Source organism: Oryzias latipes, chromosome 18, assembly GCF_053564925.1.
Source record: "Oryzias latipes strain Hd-rR chromosome 18, Olatipes_Hd-rR_3.1".
In the NCBI taxonomy this organism is placed as follows: domain Eukaryota; kingdom Metazoa; phylum Chordata; class Actinopteri; order Beloniformes; family Adrianichthyidae; genus Oryzias; species Oryzias latipes.
The window spans coordinates 17,294,484-17,313,152 of record NC_136254.1 but is presented as its reverse complement, the minus strand read 5'-3'; the positions used below and the strand labels follow the sequence as shown (position 1 = coordinate 17,313,152).

At 42.7% G+C, this 18,669-nt stretch overlaps 3 protein-coding genes across 5 annotated transcripts in view; 1 reads left to right on the top strand and 2 right to left on the bottom strand.

Moving 5' to 3' along the window:
- The window catches only part of acin1b (apoptotic chromatin condensation inducer 1b), a 28,867-nt gene extending 27,502 nt beyond the window's left edge, over nucleotides 1-1,365 (bottom strand). The window contains exon 1 of the mRNA XM_004079912.5: nucleotides 1,161-1,365. Coding sequence (XP_004079960.1) covers nucleotides 1,161-1,295 — 135 coding nt within the window. The 5' untranslated portion in view covers nucleotides 1,296-1,365. The remainder of the gene's footprint in view (nucleotides 1-1,160) is intronic.
- Nucleotides 1,366-1,437: 72 nt separating this feature from the next.
- efs (embryonal Fyn-associated substrate) lies at nucleotides 1,438-13,213 on the bottom strand. Its single transcript, XM_004079913.5, has 7 exons — nucleotides 13,074-13,213; nucleotides 10,582-11,820; nucleotides 10,291-10,410; nucleotides 7,375-8,319; nucleotides 6,660-6,731; nucleotides 3,550-3,807; nucleotides 1,438-3,467 (listed from the first exon to the last, which is right to left on the bottom strand). The coding sequence occupies exons 1-7, from the start codon at nucleotides 13,083-13,085 to the stop codon at nucleotides 3,282-3,284; spliced, it is 2,832 nt and encodes a 943-aa protein (XP_004079961.1). The 5' UTR covers nucleotides 13,086-13,213; the 3' UTR covers nucleotides 1,438-3,281.
- Nucleotides 12,935-18,669, top strand: dhrs4 (dehydrogenase/reductase (SDR family) member 4). Of its 3 annotated transcripts, none has more exons than XM_078935723.1 (9): nucleotides 12,935-13,341; nucleotides 14,554-14,669; nucleotides 14,895-15,072; nucleotides 16,510-16,611; nucleotides 16,718-16,788; nucleotides 17,667-17,718; nucleotides 17,806-17,940; nucleotides 18,024-18,079; nucleotides 18,161-18,669. In XM_078935723.1, the coding sequence occupies exons 2-9, from the start codon at nucleotides 14,557-14,559 to the stop codon at nucleotides 18,273-18,275; spliced, it is 822 nt and encodes a 273-aa protein (XP_078791849.1). In that variant the 5' UTR covers nucleotides 12,935-13,341; nucleotides 14,554-14,556; the 3' UTR covers nucleotides 18,276-18,669. The 3 variants fall into 3 exon arrangements, with proteins under 3 accessions (XP_078791849.1, NP_001264169.1, XP_078791847.1); NM_001277240.1 differs by lacking the exon at nucleotides 12,935-13,341 and adding an exon at nucleotides 14,259-14,293 and having other exon boundaries at nucleotides 18,161-18,615; XM_078935721.1 differs by lacking the exon at nucleotides 12,935-13,341 and adding an exon at nucleotides 14,287-14,371.

Genomic DNA, 18,669 nt, shown 5'->3' with positions numbered 1-18,669 from the left:
AAGCAAACAAAGAACTTGTTGGGCTTTATAAAATTCAATTTTAAGTAAATTTATCTAAAAGCTAGCTTTAGCTTGTTTTTCCTGTTTTAAAAGCATGTATGGAATTTTTCTACTTCTTAGTGATTTTCTTCTTAAGATTATTGTTCTTTTCTTTTTTTTTTAAGCTTCCTCTTTATTGCAGTGCACAAAAATCCCAGGCGGCCCTGAAAGCACCGGCAATAAAGCCCACAAAATAAAGAAAAAAGGTTAAGATCGACAGTTTACAGAATTTCAATGGGTTGGAGTAAAAAAAAAAGATGGCAAGTGTGCAATAAATAATCCTTCAAATACATTTGCTAACTAATTAACAAATCCTAATAAAATGTATAAGTAATAGCTTTCATCCTCCAACACACAAATTGAAAGCGAGTTTATTTTAGTGAAGAAAAAAACGGTCAAACAAAATTGTAATTAAAAAATATTTTAAAAAAGTCCACAAAAGTTCAGGAAACTGCCAAGATAACTATATTTAAAATTATAAAAACATAATAAATAAATACCTCTAATTTTAATATTGTTTACATTTTGTTTATAATTATTTTTTATGATTAAGAGATCATTCAAGTGTTTTGTTATATTTAATTGCACAAGGGGGCAGTCATGGCTGTTTGTTTCACGAACAGGAACGACTGTTTATGTGCAGAAGACATTTGTATTTGTGTGACGACTACAAAAAAAATACATTAGCTTTCGTTTGTAGTTTAGTGGCGCTCGTAAACGCGTGTTTGCATGGCAAAAGCGCGCCCCCGCCACGCACAGACACGACGCGCTCGCTGGAACTGTCCTGTACTGTACAGAGTGTGTGCGGCTGGTGGCTTGCTTACTCTCAGTTTAGGCCTCGGCTTGACAGGTGCACAGTTCAACTGTGTGCAACACGGTGTCCAGCCCGGAGCAGTCACTAATTCGACCCGAACCAGCCGTTTAGGTGGCTACATGGCATTGTCAATGACACTTAATCGTTGCTTACGTCAAATAGCGCGTGCATAGCAATTTTTGTATTCCCGCTTCGGAACACAAACACCGTTACGGCCTCTAACGTTAACCCCCCCTTCCCGTCTCTCGCCTCTTTCTGAACTTAGACAGACTCGACATGGTCGTCCGGAAGCCGAGCAAAAACTTACCCCTTTGAGTCGCTTAATTAGCGTGTTTTTCTGTCCGCTTTTAGGCAGGTTTCTCTGCTCCAAAGCGGCTTTCAAATCCGCAACTCGAAGCGAGTGTAGAGGCTTCCCATCAAGCGTAATATCCTCGTCCGCCATTTTACTCCCTCCGCTTGTCTAAACTCCAACAAGCGTCGCTACGGCTGCCGCTAGGCGTCACATCTCGGCCTTTTTCGGAAACACTCGGCGGTAACCGAATGAACGTCAAATATCGTTTCGTTACAAACTACAGACACATACAATATTTTTATTTTTTATTCTTTACATAAAACTAGGGTACAAAGACTTTTAACACTGATTCAAAAAATCTCCACCAAGATCAATTTAAATAAAAAATATGAATAGATTAAACAAGAGTGTTGTTTGATGACAGACTGAATACAACATAAAAATGAGACCATGATAATGAATTTTTGCATAAAAAAACACTTTTGCATACTTCCACATATGTATTTGTGCATTCTAAATGGGAATACAAGACAAAACAACATTAAATGTAGTGTTTGAATAAAACAAAGTTTCAGTTTTCTATTACTCCAATAGTAAAGTTCTGGAATTTATTGATGTCATAAACCTAAAAGTGAAATGCACAAAAGAAAAACAGAAAAAAAACCTTGATGTAAAATACACATATACATTTTTTTTAATCATTGCAAATCACCCTATAAAATCTCCCCTTTGAAAGATCATCTCAAACTTAAAGCCATGCAAATTAAAGCAATAAAAACAAATGTTTGCACCAATAAATAGAAATAAAAGTATTCTTGTCAATCATGTGCTCTCACAGTAAACGAAGTGTTACTCCCAACGCCCACTAGGTGGCTCTGGAGCACGTAATTTGCTAAGGCAGGGGAATAATGGAATTCCAAAAGACTTATATTGATATATTGAAAAAATATAATAGATCTCAGGATAAGAAAGTGAGCAGTTTGGTAAAGTAAAGCAACTTTTGGAAAAAGAGACACAAGCTTACGGTTTAGTATGACTGCAGCAAACATCCAAAGTTCAGTGTAACCATGTTCTTAAATGGAGAATGCACTCTCTGCTTCAGTTCAAACGTGCCTCATTCTGTAGTTTTATAAGAGTGGGGTGACATAACTGAGTTGATTAAGACAAAAATATGAAACCTAGAGGTTTATGATAATGACCACCATCTTTAATAAGGATAACAAATGATGCATGTAGTGCTTGGATGTCGTTTGTGTTCCAGTAGCAGAGTTTGTGGCTTTAAAGGGTCAAAGTAGACCTGAAAAAGTGTAACTGACAAAATCTTTATGGGAAACGACAGGAAAATAAAAAGAAGGGGAAAAAAATCACGAAAAACCAAGAGTTAATGATGCATGTCAGTTAGACGTGTGGTGGCAGGTGAACTGGGTCAACAGGTTTCTCGTGGAGGAAAGCGTAAGAATTTTCTCACCCTCTCCCTCGACTCTTTCGGTTTGGGAGTTTCATCATCTCCCTCAATAGACGAAGAGAGCTGCAGCAACACGATGATCAATATTAGCTCTATAGAGTTTAAAAGCAACGTAAATGTAATTGGAGAAAAGGGGAAGTTCGGGAACGTTCCTATAGCACTTCACTTCTAACTTAATGCATTGGGGGAAAAAAGCACAAAACTCTCAAAATGCTGCTTAATGTTAACAACAAAAGGCCATGTTTGTGTTTTATTAGAAAAAGCAGCAAGGATTTTTGGATTTGGAAAAAGGGAGTTTAAGGAAAAGAGAAAGGAAGTATATTGATAACCAGTGAAGGAGTAAAAGGAAAAGTAGCTAGCATTTTTGAAAGCAAACTTCCCAGAAAATGCTCTCCTCCAAGACTGATATTTCCAGCCACAAAGGGGTTTCAAGTAGGTTAACGCTTAGAAGAGTTCCTGGTATCAAAGCGCAACTTCCATTCTGGAAACAAAAGCAAACTCCTGACAGACAAAAAACCCAGATTAGTACCAGCATCGACGTGGCAAAACACTTCTTGCAGGACTCTGTTTTGATTCCAGTCAAACACCATGAAGACTGACGGGCAAAAAAGGCATTTGAACGGGAGAAAATGTAGGAGTAAGAGTTGAACAGTTTACGCAGATGTGAAATATCAGGAGGATATTTCTGTCAACCGCTGAAGCAGGGTGGAGAACCCGGCTGCTTGCTGGGAGAGCTCGGCCACGCGGTCCACCATCTCCTGGCTTGCAGATACCGACGGGTAGTTTTGAGCAGCTCCTTTTGTCGCCACAACAACGGCTTTCAAAGCCTGGCAGAGGTGCCCACCTGATGTGGTGATCTAAATTGGATAAAGGAAATTTTAGCTTGAACATGATAAGATCAACTGGTTACAAAGGGGGATAAACTAGATGAATGCTCACCTTGGCTCGGAGGTCGGCAGATGTGAGGAGTCGGGATAGCGTGTCTCCGATGAACACCAGTTTGTGAGCAGTTACGATGAGGCTCTTCCCCCTAGCAACAAAGATGCGAGGTGGCTGGTTCGTCTTCACGCTGGTAAAGAGCACATCGATGGCATCTGCCAGGCAGGAGAGATGTGCGTAACTTTGAGCGGAGTAGAAGGACAAGATCTCAGAGTCCTCCAGCGAGAGGGATACTGGCAGAGGAGGGGATGGGGTGACCTGTAAAAAGACAAGTTTTTTTGTTTTACTGTTATTGTTTGTTTTTTTTTTATTAGGAAAAGGCTGCTTATTTCTTGTAATGCAAAATTATAAAACCAAAACATACAAGAAATTTCCACGTTTAAGGAAATAATTTGAAGATCTAATCAAAGACTTAAATTCAGACATTCCAGACTGTTCCAGCTTGTGCAGCACCGATACAGAAACATTGAGCTGTTCTAGCTTTCTTATACAGACCAGACCAAAAGTTTGGACACACCTTCTCATTCAGTTTTCTTTATTTTCATGACTATGAAAATTGTAGATTCACACTGAAGGCATCAAAACTTTGAATTAACACATGTGGAATTATATACATAACAAAAAAAGTGTGAAACAACTGGAATATGTCATATTGTAGGTTCTTCATAGTAGCCACCTTTTGCTTTGATTACTGCTTTCCACACTCTTCCAACTTCCAACCACAGTTTCTTTTTGCGAGGCAGAAAAGGTGAACATATGGACTCTACATGCCTGGTTCCCACCAAGAAGCATGGAGGAGGAGGTGTGATGGTGTGGGGGTGCTTTGCTGGTGACACCGTTGGGGATTTATTCCAAATTGAAGGCATAGTGAACCAGCATGGCTACCACAGCTTCTTGCAGCGGCATGCTATTCCATCCGGTTTGCGTTTAGTTGGACCATCATTTGTTTTTCAACAGGACAATGACCCCAAACACACCTCCAGGCTTTGTAAGGACTATTTGACCAAGGAGAGTGATGGGTTACTGCGCCAGATGACCTGGCCTCAACAGTCACCGTACCTGAACCCAGTCGAGATGGTTTGGGTTGAGCTGGACCACAGAGTGAAGGCAAAAGGGCCAACAAGTGCTAAGCATTCTGGGAACTCCTTCAAGACTGTTGGAAGACCATTTCAGGTGACTACGTCTTGAAGCTCTTTAAGAGAATGCCAAGAGTGTGCAAAGCAGTAATCAAAGCAAAAGGTGGCTACTTTGAAGAACCTAAATTATGACATATTCCAGTTGTTTCCCACTTTTTTGTTATGTATATAATTCCACATGTGTTAATTCACAGTTTTGATGCCTTCAGTGTGAATTTATAATTTTCAGTCATGAAAATAAAGAAAACTCTTTGAATGAGAAGATGTGTCCAAACTTTTGGTCTGTACTGTATATTACAATGTGCTCTTTATAAATAATTTTATCTATGAACTCTTAATTTTCTGTTTAAAAGTGTACCTTTTGGATTACTTCCAGGAAAAAAGTCAAAGAGATGGAGAATGTTGAATAAATAGCCTAATTTCTTTTCTATTCTTCAACCAGCTTTCTGTCATGTGCACACAATTAGACACGTTGTCTGGGTAACCAGTCGGTAATAAACAATTTATGAGTTCTGGGCTTTAAAACACAACATCAAATTTCATTTAAGTGAAAACCTGAATAATGTGTTTTTCAAAGAGGCCGAGAGAAATTAAGGCCCATTCAATCCAAATTTTTAGAGAATTTAGTGCTTTAAAGACTCACTCCAATAAAAATCGTGTTTTTGGTGGTTTTCTTATAGCATTTTTCTCATGGTGGAGGACATGTGTTAAAACTGCATTTCTGAGTATATCTTTATTCGAATCAAGTTGAATCAGGAGCAGAAAAAAGATGTTTGAAAAAGCTCTCGTTTGTGACGCAGCGAGTGAAATGGGCGGGCCTAAGTCTCACTTCTCTGCTCCTTTCTGATGCATCCACTTGCAGAAAAATAAGTACAGGCAAATAACGTCTTTGGTTTCCATGTCTGAGCTGGCATAATGCCCGCTATTTGTGTTGCACAGCTAATGTTATCTTGGGATTTTAAGGGGCAATTATCTGACAAAGAGAGAGTGTAAACAAACGGATGATTTAATTTTCATAGTACCGTAGGTATTCCTAATTTAAATATTGAAAGTTCCTCTCTTGATCCATTTAAATCACTTATGTGAAAACTGTTTATTTTAACCAAACAAAAATTATTTTAGACAAATAAATGGATTATTAGTCAAATGAATCCAATTGCAAACTTAAATATCATAAATGTACTCAGTATTTTTTCCATCTTTGCGCACTGGTGATGTAATTTGTGATGTACAATATGTGCTAGCTTGGTCACAAGCTCCCTCCTCCAAGCTCTCAGTAACAGGGAGGGGAATTAGAGGTGAATTTCCAAAGAAATACTGACACTTTGCAAATACTGTGCTAGAAAGCGACACAGGTTTTTTTTTTTTTCATTTTGGCTAAGAACGGCATAATCATTATTTAAAAGAAGACAGGGGACGCTTTTAAAATAAATCAAAAGATGATTGGAGTGGGGCTTTAACAGTTTCATTTTTTCCTCTGAAACGGGACCACAACAACTGGCTCCATAAACAATCATAAAGAAGATAAATAGCTTTGCTTCTTAAAAAATTGCAACTACTAAAGGATGACTACATTAAATCTTTTAAAGGATGTCATGAAAACAAAGCAGTGAGTCAGACACAAACATCCAAATGTGAGTCTAAAATGAGCCACTGGTGAAGGGCTAGCTGCTTTTCTGTCACTCATTATCCCGCAGCCTCCTTCTCTGAGGCAAGACTGTTGAGGGTTATAAGTGCTCTCTTGTTGCATGGCAGAAGTGGACAAAGGAGGCTCGCAATGAGCTGGGAAAAATGCAGTGCGGGTGACAAAAAGACACGACCCCGGACCGACTTACAAGCTCGATGCCCTTTCTCAGAAAATCATGTGAAGTGACTGTACACTGCGCTGGCTCATACTACCAGAAATCAGCAGCACTGAAACCACGTTAGGAGGTGGTGGATTACTGCGATTGACATTCGGAGAGCTGGACTCACTCTTGGTTCTCCATTGATGGTTTGCATCTGTCCAATCTCAGTCAAGGCACCAGGCGACGGCTCCGGTTTACCCTGTTGTCGAAGACATAATAACAGTCAGCAACTGCGGAAAAAGCACATGTACATTTGAACCATTGACCGTATAAGAGAACTGAGCTGAGTGACCCCCTCCCCCATTGCTTTTTTAAACAGGATGTACCCACTAGTTCCAAGAAGGCAAAATCCCATAAACTTCTTTAGAGAAATAAACAGCATTTACTTAGTGATATTTGTCAGAATAACCATTCTAGCTCCATTACCTTTCTTTAACATGTTCTTGATAAACCTAATTTTTTTCATGATATTAGTTCTTTATCACAAGTTATTCAAATTATTAATTGATCAATCAGATGCCCCAATAAAAGAAGGAGGTGCCTGCTAGCCCCCACATCAAAAGTTTGAAACATTGGCAGATTCTCCCAAGCTGCTTTCACGTGTTTGGGGTGTGGACTTCCAACAGGCTCACCCCCGATTGGCAAGATTGGTTGCCATAGAAACAATAACTCAGACTGACTCAAACCAACTAACTAATGCTGTCTAGCTTCAACATGGCGGTGTCCGTATCACGAAAAAAATGGCTTGGAGCCGGAAGTGAACCGTGTTTATGGGTGATGTCACACTCGCTCGGTTCAGTTTTCCTATACAGTCAGTGATTTGAACGGATGAGCAAACTGACCTGCAGCTTGACATAACCAACACTGTCTCCAGAAGGTACCGGCGCCGGGACTGGAGTCAGGCCAATGCCTGCATACTCGCTGCTCGGGTCATCCTCTCCATTCACAGGCCCCACTGTGACCGTCACACTAGCCAGAGAAGGAGGCAAGGAAAAGGCCGGCTGAGGCGTTGGGGGCAGGGGTCTTTCCTGGATCCAGCTACTTTTGCGAGAGCCCATTCCACCGGTAGAGGACTTCCCATCAGGCACTGGAAGTGCGGGCAGAGGCCTGCGTGAAAGGGACTCTTGAGACGACAGGCGAGGCCGGTCTTGCGCCTGTAACAGGAGCGCGCTCTCTTCAAGAGAGCGCTGGGTGAGTGTCAAGAGGCCCTCTGATGGCGGGGCGTTACCGATGGCGGTCAACGACGGGAGAAGACCCGACAGGCGGGCCCAGGCCTGCTGAAGGGGTGGAGGGGGGTCCCCCAAATGACTGGCTTTCCACATGGAGAGGACCTCAGCCAACGAGGTGGCCAGGTCTCGTGATGATAGAGCAGCGGCGGGACCCGAGGCTGTGCTCAGCAACGAGTGGACAAGGTTGGAAAGCGAGGTCCTGCACTGCAGGTCACCGGAGCCGTTGCTGGAAACAGAGAGGCGGCGAGTGGACGTGGAGGACGAAGACGACGAATGAGGGAGAAGCTCAAGAGTCAGTGCAGGGGTATCGTAGATGCCCCCATCAGGCTCACAGGAGTCTTGATTTAGATCACTGGAGCTGGCTGGCTTGTCGGGTCCTGGGGCGCAGGACATCTGTCCATTTTGGAGAAAGTCCTCACTGGATTGGTTGCTGGTGGACTCTGTGGAACCAAGAGGCAAACCTGGAAGGGTTGGGACGCTGTAGACTTCCTCCTCAGCTTCACCGGGCCCAACATCTAACAAGGACATGGTCAGCGTGATCGTTGGGACGTCGTATACCTACAAGAAAAAACGATTTTAAGGCGTCACTTTCTGAGTCTTGCCCTTTGCTGAAAATCTGTCTTAATGTACAGATAGTGGTCAACACGTAAATAATAAACAAAAAAACAGGGGACAACAACAAAGTAAGAGAACATTAGCATCCCTTTCATTTCAAGGCATGTTTGCAATCCACTGCAGAAAACCAGCCAACAGCTGGCACACATTTGAAAAGAGGAGGCCATTGCGGGGGCAGGGTGCTGCTGGGACGTCACGGTCCTCACACAAGGGTGTGACAAGGAGAAAATAGCAACGACATTTGGACTGGATAGACAGGCTCCCAGCAGACAGACAGGTGTGGCCTCGCCTTGGAGGGGAGGTGGGGGGCAGGGCACCACCAATGGTGGAATGTGGGAAGACAGAGGGACGAGGCAGAGAAAGTCATCTCTTTCTCACAGATCACACGCTGCTTGTAGAGACACGAAAACCACAACAGGTTCCCGTTTTTTCAAGCTTTTTCATGGCATAATATAAACTCCAGATCGTTTCTGTAAAAATAATGAAATTGTAGGGACATCTGGCAGCTGAAAGAAGCTGGATAACATCTGATAACCTTTTTAAAAAGTATTTTCATTGTGAAAGAGGAAACTACACTTTTTATTTACACTTAAAGACCCACACCAGTTAAAATCGTGTTCTTGGTGTTTTTAAGATGTTCTTGAAGCATTTTTCTGATGATCGACAACAACAAAAAAAACAGCCAAAAATTGAATCTCTGAGTATTTCTTTATTTAAATAATTGTGAATTAGGACCAGATGAAAAAATGCCGTTTGAAAAAGATCGTATTTGTTATGTAGAAAAAAACGCTGGCTGGGCCACAAGCTTCCTGCTCCGCTCTATTCGGATGCACCCACTTGTAGAGGACTAGATCCATGTAGGTCTTCACTTTTCCTCGTTTGAGAGTCATCTGGCTTAAAACTCTATGGCTGGATATCTCCAATATTTCTTTCCATTGTTGTTGCAGATGATATTAATTTGGGGTTGTGAGGGGCTTTAAGCTAGTGGGAGACCCTGTAGACAGAGAGCTCTCAGCTACAGGGAGGGGAAGTGGGGGTGGATTGCTCCACGCCAATTGTACTGTCCACAACTCAGAGGTGAATTTCTTATAAACTTTTGCCACTCTGCAAAAACTATGGCCATATCCTAATTATTTCCCTATGGCTTCTCCCTACTCATACATTTAGCCCTCCAAACGGAGAGATACGGAAAACATTTTGAAACAAGTATAGAAATGAGTTTCTCCTCACCACCCTACTGGCAGAGGGATAACTAGCTCTAAGCTAGTCCATCAAACTCCTCTGTAGAAAAGCTTTCGGACACCACTACAGAATTCAAATGCCCTTAGATTTGGAGGGGTAGGAAGAAGCGATAGGGGTAGGGGAAGAATTCAGATTATGTCATAATTAAAAGACCACAAGGAACACTTTAAAATGGATCAAAATATGATCAGAGTGGGACTTTCAAATTCTGCTTTATATAAGAAAGTGCCAGTATGTGTGAGCTTTTAAATATTCTTTTCCATAACCAAGAGAATTGGAACATGTAAACACAAAAAAAGGAGTTCATAATTCAGACTGACATGAAGTAAATCAAGTTATGACTCAGAGAAATGAATCATAGACATTGAAGGAATTTGGCAGGAATAACCAACTTTTTTCTTTCCAGATTTGAGCTACCATGATTGTGTTTATCATGTCAGTTTATTTTCAGTGGATTAATCCAGCGTAGTGATGTGGAATACACTGAACAAATTCAGAACATGTTTGGGATTTAAAAAAGCGATTGCTAGAAAATATATTTACAAAAAAAAACAACTCAAAAGGAAGGGGGTTTTAAAGTTTGAGGGCTAAATTCTGCATCGGGTTTTGAAAATATTTAAACCTGATCTGGGGCACTTCCCTGCTTGGCAAACGTTTGGGGTTATTTTTTACCTTGGTCTCTGCCTCAGCTTGTGGCGGGACGCTGCGAGGGGTGTCATAGATACCGTCGTCTTCCTTCTGAGGAATGGGGACTGCTTGCTTCCACTTGCCACTGGGAGGTGTGTCATATACCTATGACAGCAACAGACTAAGCTTGTAATTTGACTGCATTCAAACTTTAAACTTTGCAAAATTATGTAAACAACCCACAAAACGAACCGTCTGAACCATTTAACACCTCCGACAGACGAACTGTCACGATCACAGCATAAGATTGTTTTTGTCTGTTACATCCTCACATACCTGGTCATCCACACCATTGGAGACGTCCAGGTTTTCTCCTTTTCTGCTGCTCCCTTCACTGCTCTGTCCATTGCCTTCTTCCTTGTGTTTTGTTCCCGTTACCTTGTCCTGCTGCTGCAGAGCCGCTGGCGGCACCCCAGCAGTAGGTGTGGGGACGCCGCTAGCTTCTCCTGGTGTTTGCTGTGCATCTTTCCTGGTCACTCCTCTCACTGGAGGGGCTGGCGGGGGCGGCTTACGAACAAAACTGGGCGATCCTGGAGCCCTGGTTTGTCCAGTTCTGCCCAACATGGGGGATCCGCGGTGGGAGGGCTGCCCCGGTTTGCCTCTGGCGACGGCAGGCTTTGGCGCAGCTCCTTTGAGCAGAGGTTGAGGGGACGCCTGGGCAGGGGTCAGTGGAGATGGGTGTTGATGAGCCAAAGCTATCGCCGGTGGCCTGTGCAGGTTGGCTCCCACAGGAGTGGGCGTTTGGTATATCCCAGGAGCGCTCTTGCCGTCTTTGGGTTTTGAGGCTGCACTTGTAACAGGGGAGCCGCTGGAAACGAAAGCGCTGGAAACTGCTCCGCCTACTGGAGACTGATAGACGTCATCATTAGCAAGAGGCGTGCCTTTGGGGACTAAGTAACAGTCATCTGATTGCTCTGCTGTTAGTGTTTCTCTGGGAACCAGATAGGTTGAGTCCTCCGGTTCATTGGTCACTTTGGGCACCCCGCTGGGGGACAGGTACACACTTTCTGACGCCATGAGTCCTATGGGCTGCCGGGCTGCAGAGGGAATAGGACTTATAGGGGTCTGATAAAAAGACCCCTTCCCTTCTGTTCCTCGCCCTCTCAAAGACGGCGACCGTGGACGGCTCGCCACTTCAATATCCCAGTCAGGTTTGGGCCGAGCGCTGGAACTTGAGTGCGAACGTGGACGGCCACCCTCCACCCTGCGTAGTTCTCCAGTCCTGGAGGGCGCCCCTGCAGCGGGCGGGGAGTGATACACCCAATCGGGGTCATCGCTGCCCACAGCCATCCGATTCAGGCCGGTGCTGGAGTCCGAGCCGGTGGGAGGGGCGGGTTGTAAGAGTCGAAGCCGGTTGGCTGGGGCAATTCCCTGCCTACCGTGCAGGGAGCAGTTCCACCACCCTGGTCCAACGCTCTTCTCCTGATCCAGAACCATCAGAATGTCCCCCTTGCGGAAAGCCAGCTCCTCTGGGCTTTCAGATGGGTTATCGAACAGGGCCTTTGCCAGAACCGCCTGCAGAGAAAAATGACAAGAAAACCCTTAATCCCTTCAACCAGCTCCGTGAAAGAAAAACAAAATGGCAACTATGTCAGAATAAAAAACATATCATTAAGTGAGACTGGGGTCGCACCAAACACCCCCACCGCTGTAGACTACACTCCAAACAAACGAGCACATTTGTAAGGCAGCACCAATTGAAAGTATAAGGAGGCTGATTGTCTAGGGTTGTTAAAGACCCACTCTGAAGAAAATCGTGTTTTTGGTGTTTTTAACATGTTCTTGTGGCATTTTTCTGATAACAGAGGACATAAACATAAAAAATTTAAGTTAAAATAGTATTTTAGAGTATTTCTTTAACATTTTTACAAGTCAGGAGCAGACAAAAAAAATGCCGTTTGAAAAGGGTTCTTGGTGTGACATAGAAAATATACCAGGTGGGCCACAAGCTCCCTGCTCTGCTCCATTCTGATGCATCCACTTATGGACACACAGATCCATGTATGTGTTTGTTTTCCTCCTCAAATCTGTGCTGGTGAAGAGCTCCAACACTTCTCTGCATTTTTGTTGCACGGCTAATGTTAAGTTGGGGGTGTGAGGAGATGCAAGTTAGAAGGAGGGTGTGTAAACAGAGAGCTCTTAGTTATGGGTGACGGGAAGAAGGGGCGGGGTTGTTCCATGCCAACTATGTCCTAGAAAATGACAGTTTTTAAAAAAAAAAAATTGGTTTAAAATGGTATAATCATAATTTAAAAACCACTGGTTCAATGGTTACCACTGGTTACAAAGGGTCAAAAGATGACCAGTGGGACTTTAAGTGCTTGTAAGGGAGCATCTCATTAGATGTGAGGAAAACAAGTGAACCAAAAAAAGTGAATTTATAGCAGATGCTGACATCATGTTTATATATCCCTGGGGTATGGGTGATTGTAGCAAAAGGGAGACAGAGGGAGGCGTTTGGGGAGGATCAATGATCAAATGGACACAAGGGCTTAATGGTAATGAGCATGATGAGACGGAGGGGGAGGGGATGAGAGCCACATCTGTCCTTTGCGGTTTAGGGGGTAATTGCCAACCTAAAAGCCAGAGACACCCCCCCACCCCAACCCCCTCAGGGGACAGACAGAGGCCTCGGTGAGGCCATGTGGGACTCATTTATGGAGGCAGATCCTCAGAAAAGAGGGGATCTGGAAATTCAAAGCAGGTTCTACCTCACGCTCGTGCACAGCAAAAAATGTTAGCAAAAATTCAATAAGCAGTGTACTCACCGACACAGACATGGTCCACAGTTACAGGTTTACGTCTCACAGAAACTCGCTGAAGTGACCGGATGGGTCGGATCGTTCCATGGGTTCCTGCTGCGGTCCTCATGGACGCGCAGGCTGGCAGAGGGACTCGGTGCCGAGGCTCTGCGGGAAACGCATCTCTGAGCTCCGGGAGGCACGGCGTCTTCCTTCACGCTGATCCTGGAACTACAACCGAGGAAACGCCTTTTACGTCCAGACCGTCTGTAACACCGTAACGATGGCGTAACTCGTACGTTTCAAGGAGAGCGCGTGGAGCCCCAGCAAACACCTGTCTGTGCTTTCCACGCCCAGTGACGTTACTCTAAAAGCAGCCGATCTAAGCTACTGCTAGCTTAGCATAGTTTCCAAAATAACCAGTTTTAAACACTAAATATTATTTCATTTGTTTATTATTTATCATCCATTAATAATGCCTTATTTAAATGTTTTAGAAATGTTAGTAAGCTGTTCCTACCGTGGCCTACTTCATTAAACATAGCTGACGTGTATTGGCTGGCCAGCACTGTCCATTGCCACTCGCTGTTCAAAACAATGCCCCCCTTTTTATTAAAAAAATAAAGGGTAAAAGTAAATATGTTATGAAATTCTTGTTATAATTACCTTGTTTTCCTCTTATAAAACTAAGCTGTCCATCAACACAAAGTTTCCCATGTGAAAAGTCAGTTTTTCAGGCGTATTATTTTGTTATCACTGGGGTTCAATTACCTCCTGATGACAACAAAATGCTCTCCCAGCTCACAATGTAGCTCAGTTGTACCGCTGATCTAAAAACCAACGCTCGGACTAACTGCAACCCTTTTCACTTATCCTACATGTGTGAGATCGAATAACCTTCTGCGGCGTGACACAAACTGCTTCTATGATTGGTTCGTTCTCAATGATGCGTTTAGGTGCTTCTAACTCTATCTGTAAATCAGATTATTAAACTTTTTACGTTTTGAGCAAGAAAACACACGCAACCAAACAAATCTATTAGTTCCATAGCGAAATAATTATTGTAATTAAAGGAAATGTATGATAATGCTGGGCCCAAGAATTGTTAAAAAGTAAGAAAATTGGGAGTGGCTCATTCTTGGGTGCTTTTATTTTGACATTAGACCTTTACCCGGAAAAAGAGTAATTGGACCAGTCAAAGGTGAAAGACTGAAAAACTTTGAGTTCACTTTCGCACAACTAACACGGTGAGATAATGTCTCACATTGGCATAGTTGTGGTTATTATGACCTTACACGCTGGAGTTAGGTTGATGGGATTTTAAGGTGGTCGTCTTGTTTCACGTGCTATTATTTCTATTGATTTTCCAGGTTTTGCATAGTGTGGGTCCTTGTTGACTTTAAATAACTGATAATCCTACCTGTTCAGCGGTGCTGTCACTGTCCGTGACCTCTGCCACACTAAAGGAAGTGTAGTCATGAAAAATGCTCCTGTCCTCTGATCACAGGTGATGATTAGGAGTGCCTTCAGGTTTCTAAGGACCAATCCTCTGTCTGGACAACAAAGGATGTCTCAAAGCTGTCTTGCGGGGAAGGTAGCCATAGTCACCGCTTCCACAGATGGGTGAGAACAACAATCCTTAAATAGATGAAAAACAGAGGCCCAAGTGACTGAGGTCATCTGTTCTGACAAATCAGGGATTTGGAATTAGATCATTATTGTAATCAGTGAGTTGGAAAAAAGCAAGAATTTTGCTTTCAGGGATTCTAAAAAAAGAATCGGCCATATGAAAATGATGACTATAACGTGCAAAATTATGTTCTCTTTGTTTTTTCCTGGGCTCTTCAGAATTGGGCTGGCTGCAGCTGAGGCTCTTGGAAAGAGGGGGGCTCACGTGGTTGTGAGCAGCCGGCGGCAGGCCAACGTGGACAAAGCAGTGGCCCTGCTGCAGAGCCAGAGCATCCAAGTGACCGGGACCACTTGTAATGTCGGCAACGGGGAGGACAGAGAGAAGCTGATTCAAATGGTAAACTCTCTGAGGAAGCAATAAAATTTACACGTACAGAGCAGTGTTTTGTATTCACTGTGTTTTTCCCCATAACATTGACTGTGTGGAAATAGTGAAGGGACCTTTAGTGGTTGAGCCTCTTGTGTTTTTTCCAGGATAACCTCAAAAATGTCCCCCTGGCACAGATCAGAGTGTTCAGGGGGAAATCTGAAGCTTTCATCCTTGAACGATTGCTTCAGTTCCCTCGCATTCTTCTAGGGTCTGGAGAAATAGTTCTGTTAAAGTCATTTAAAAGAACTCTTGTCAGAAATCACGCATTTTTATATTCATCAGGCGTTCGGCAAACTTTATCCACAAACTGTCCCGTATTGATGATATGTGGCAAACAACCATTTCTTTGCCTTATTGATCTTCAAAAATATTCCAGCCTTTGTATAGATGGCTCACATAAATGGCTCCAGGTGCATTGTTGGGTGTTGAGGTGTACTTTGGAAAGCCTCAGATGTGAAGGGTTTTGTTTTTCCTGGAGAACAGCAGCTTCCTTTGTGGAGTCACTCCATGGAAACTATGTCGTCAGTTAAATCATCAATCATTCCAGTGGTCTTACTGAATTTCTCTACGAGGATTAAAAATCAAGAATCAGGAAACTTTATTGTCATTTTATCATGATAAAACGAAATTAGGCTCTCTGGTCCCGGGCCAGCCGTTTACATTCAGACATAAATAAATATAGTATCAATAATAATATCAATGTGATATCAGTCTGTTACGGAGTATTGCACAGAAGTATTTTTTCAAATTGCACAGTATGTTATGTTAAGTATTGCACAGCCCTGTGATATTGCACTTGGGAATTAGCTTGTTGTCCATGGAGAGTGTGTGTGTGGGGGGGGGGGGGCAGTGATCAACCGGAGTTCAGCAGTCTGACTGCTTCAGGAAAGAAACTGTTCCTCAGTCTGGTGGTCCTGCTCTTTATGCTCCTCATTCTCCTGCCTGAGGGTGTGAGGGGTGAGTGGGGTCTTTCTGGATGCGGGAGGCCCGTTTCCTGCATTTGGTCGTATAGATGTCAGTGGTGGACGGCAGGCTGCGACCCACAGTCCTCTGTGCAGCTTTTGTCACTCTTTCCAGAGCTTTCCTCTCTGCTGCAGAGCAGCTGCCGTGCCACACAGTGATGCAGGAGGTCATGACGCTCTCCACCACAACTTTAAGCCTGAGCCTCCTCAGAAAAGGAGGCTCAGGCTTAAAGTTGATCTTAATCTTAAATCTTTCATCAACTTTACTTTAAAAATGTTTTTCTGCTGTGCTTTTGAACGTACCCACCACTAAGTCTTTTACCACTAATGTCGCTTAATCTCATTCAAAAAACCTGTTTATGTAAATCCTACCTTTGTTACGTTTGTGTTTTATTGCATTTTTGACCACATGACTCCTCCATCAAAACCGTCTTTGCACTAGACTCTGGATCAGTGTGGGGGCATTGATATCCTAGTGTCCAATGCAGCAGTCAATCCTTTCTTTGGGAACATCATGGATTCTACAGAGGAAGTGTGGGACAAGGTAATAAAAACATAAATAAAGGCCTCTGGATATGTTCTTTTTTTAACATAATTTACAGCCTTTGATTGATTTTCTTCATCAATAATGTGTTTTTGATCTTGTGTAGATCCTGGCTGTAAATGTTAAAGCATCCTTTCTCTTGACCAAACTCGTGGTGCCTCATATGGAGAAGCGAGGGTAAGTTTTTTTGGTAGTTGCTTTAGTGAGACCAAAAAAAAGGTATTTGGCAGTCAGATTGTGGTCTACAGTCTGTTATGATCATCAGAGAGACAGAGTCCAGGAGATCACATTAAAGGATTTTTCTCTTACAGTTCCTATGATGAACATCACAGACCTCTCCTACCTTGTTAAAGTCCCTCCCTGATCATCTTTTCATCCGTTTTCAAAGCGTTCCCCGGGTCTTTTAATTACGATGATGATGTTTTTAGCCCATATTAAAAGAACTTCTTGGACATAGCTTCTGCAGAGCGGTAGCAGTTCATTAGAAACTTACCTCTGAGTTGTGGGCGGGACTGTTGCTGTTGAGTAAGCCCGTCTCTACTTCCCGTCATCCATCTGTTTACACTCTCTCCTGCTAGCTTACAGTCCCTCGCACGCCAAGCGAACATTACCGGTGCAACAAAAATGGTAAACAATATTGGAGCTATCCAGCTGTACAGTTTAAAATACCCAAGAACATGTTAAAAACACAATTTTCATCACAGTGGGTCTTTAATTAAAAAAAAAAAAAAAAAAAACTTGCAGAACTGGTGACAGTTTTTTGCAAAAAAAAATGTATGTATAAAATCCAAATCATGCGTTTCAACATTAAACACAAAGTTAAAAGGGCTTGAAATCTACAAATAAAAAGTCCAAAAAGCTGACTGTCACTTCTATAATCCATAATCCTTTTCTTCTTTCGATGATACTTGGTAAAGATTCATTATATTTTTTGTAGTTGAGCAAAAAAAAAATATGTTAAAAGAAGTTAAGTATGATTTTTTATTTTTATAAAAAATGTTTAGATATTTATATAATTATTTAGAAGAGATCCTTTGTGTTTTTCTATTCTTTAGTGGGGGAAACATCGTATTTGTCTCATCTGTTGCCGGCTACCAACCAATGCAGGTGAGGCTACTAATATAGTTAGGTGTTACGGTCTTAGTTAATGTTGTGAATGCTGGAAGCGTTAAAACATGGATGCTGTCTGTTCAGGCTTTGGGTCCCTACAGCGTGAGTAAGACCGCCCTGCTGGGCTTGACGCGGGCGCTTGCCCCTGAGCTAGCTCACAGCAACATAAGAGTCAACTGCGTGGCTCCAGGAATCATCAAAACGCGCTTCAGTTCAGCGGTGAGGAAGAAAACAGAACACACAAACAAATCTTTTTCTGGCTGATCACAGTAGAAGTTGATGCATTTTCCTATTCGTGCCAGTTGTGGCAAAATGAAGGCGTCTTGGAGGAGTTTAAAAAGCAGCTGAGCATTAAAAGGTAAAGTTCACGCTTAAATCTTGTCACTAATAGTAGAATATGGACGATACGATGTTGACGCTGAATGTTGTGCCGCTTTAGGCTTGGGGAACCAGAGGAGATCGGCGGGGTGATCGCCTTCCTGTGCTCCCAGGATGCTTCCTACATCACAGGAGAGACCATCACTGTGACCGGAGGCATGGGGAGTCGGCTCTGATTCATAAAAAAACCACAACCTTCTTTGATTAATTCAATACATGTTTGTATTTTGTTATTGAGAAATGAACTGATGCCAAAAACCTTGGTGATAATGACGTTAAAGCTTCTGAAAAAAAATTTTGTGTTAACTTTTTAACCAAACTCCTAATCGTTTGTATAGCATCCAATTCATGAATTCTCACCCATTTTTCCCCATTTACAAAATGCTTTTTAAGATCAATAAATGGCTCGCTAATCTAGCAGTTTGAGCTTTTTGAAATAATGTAACTAACTTTATTTTTAGGAAAAATAAACATATATTCCAATTACTTCTATTATCAACCCTGCAGTGGGGCAGGTGACCCCTGCATGACAACGTAAAGGAAGATCAAATAAAAGAACCGAGCTGTTTA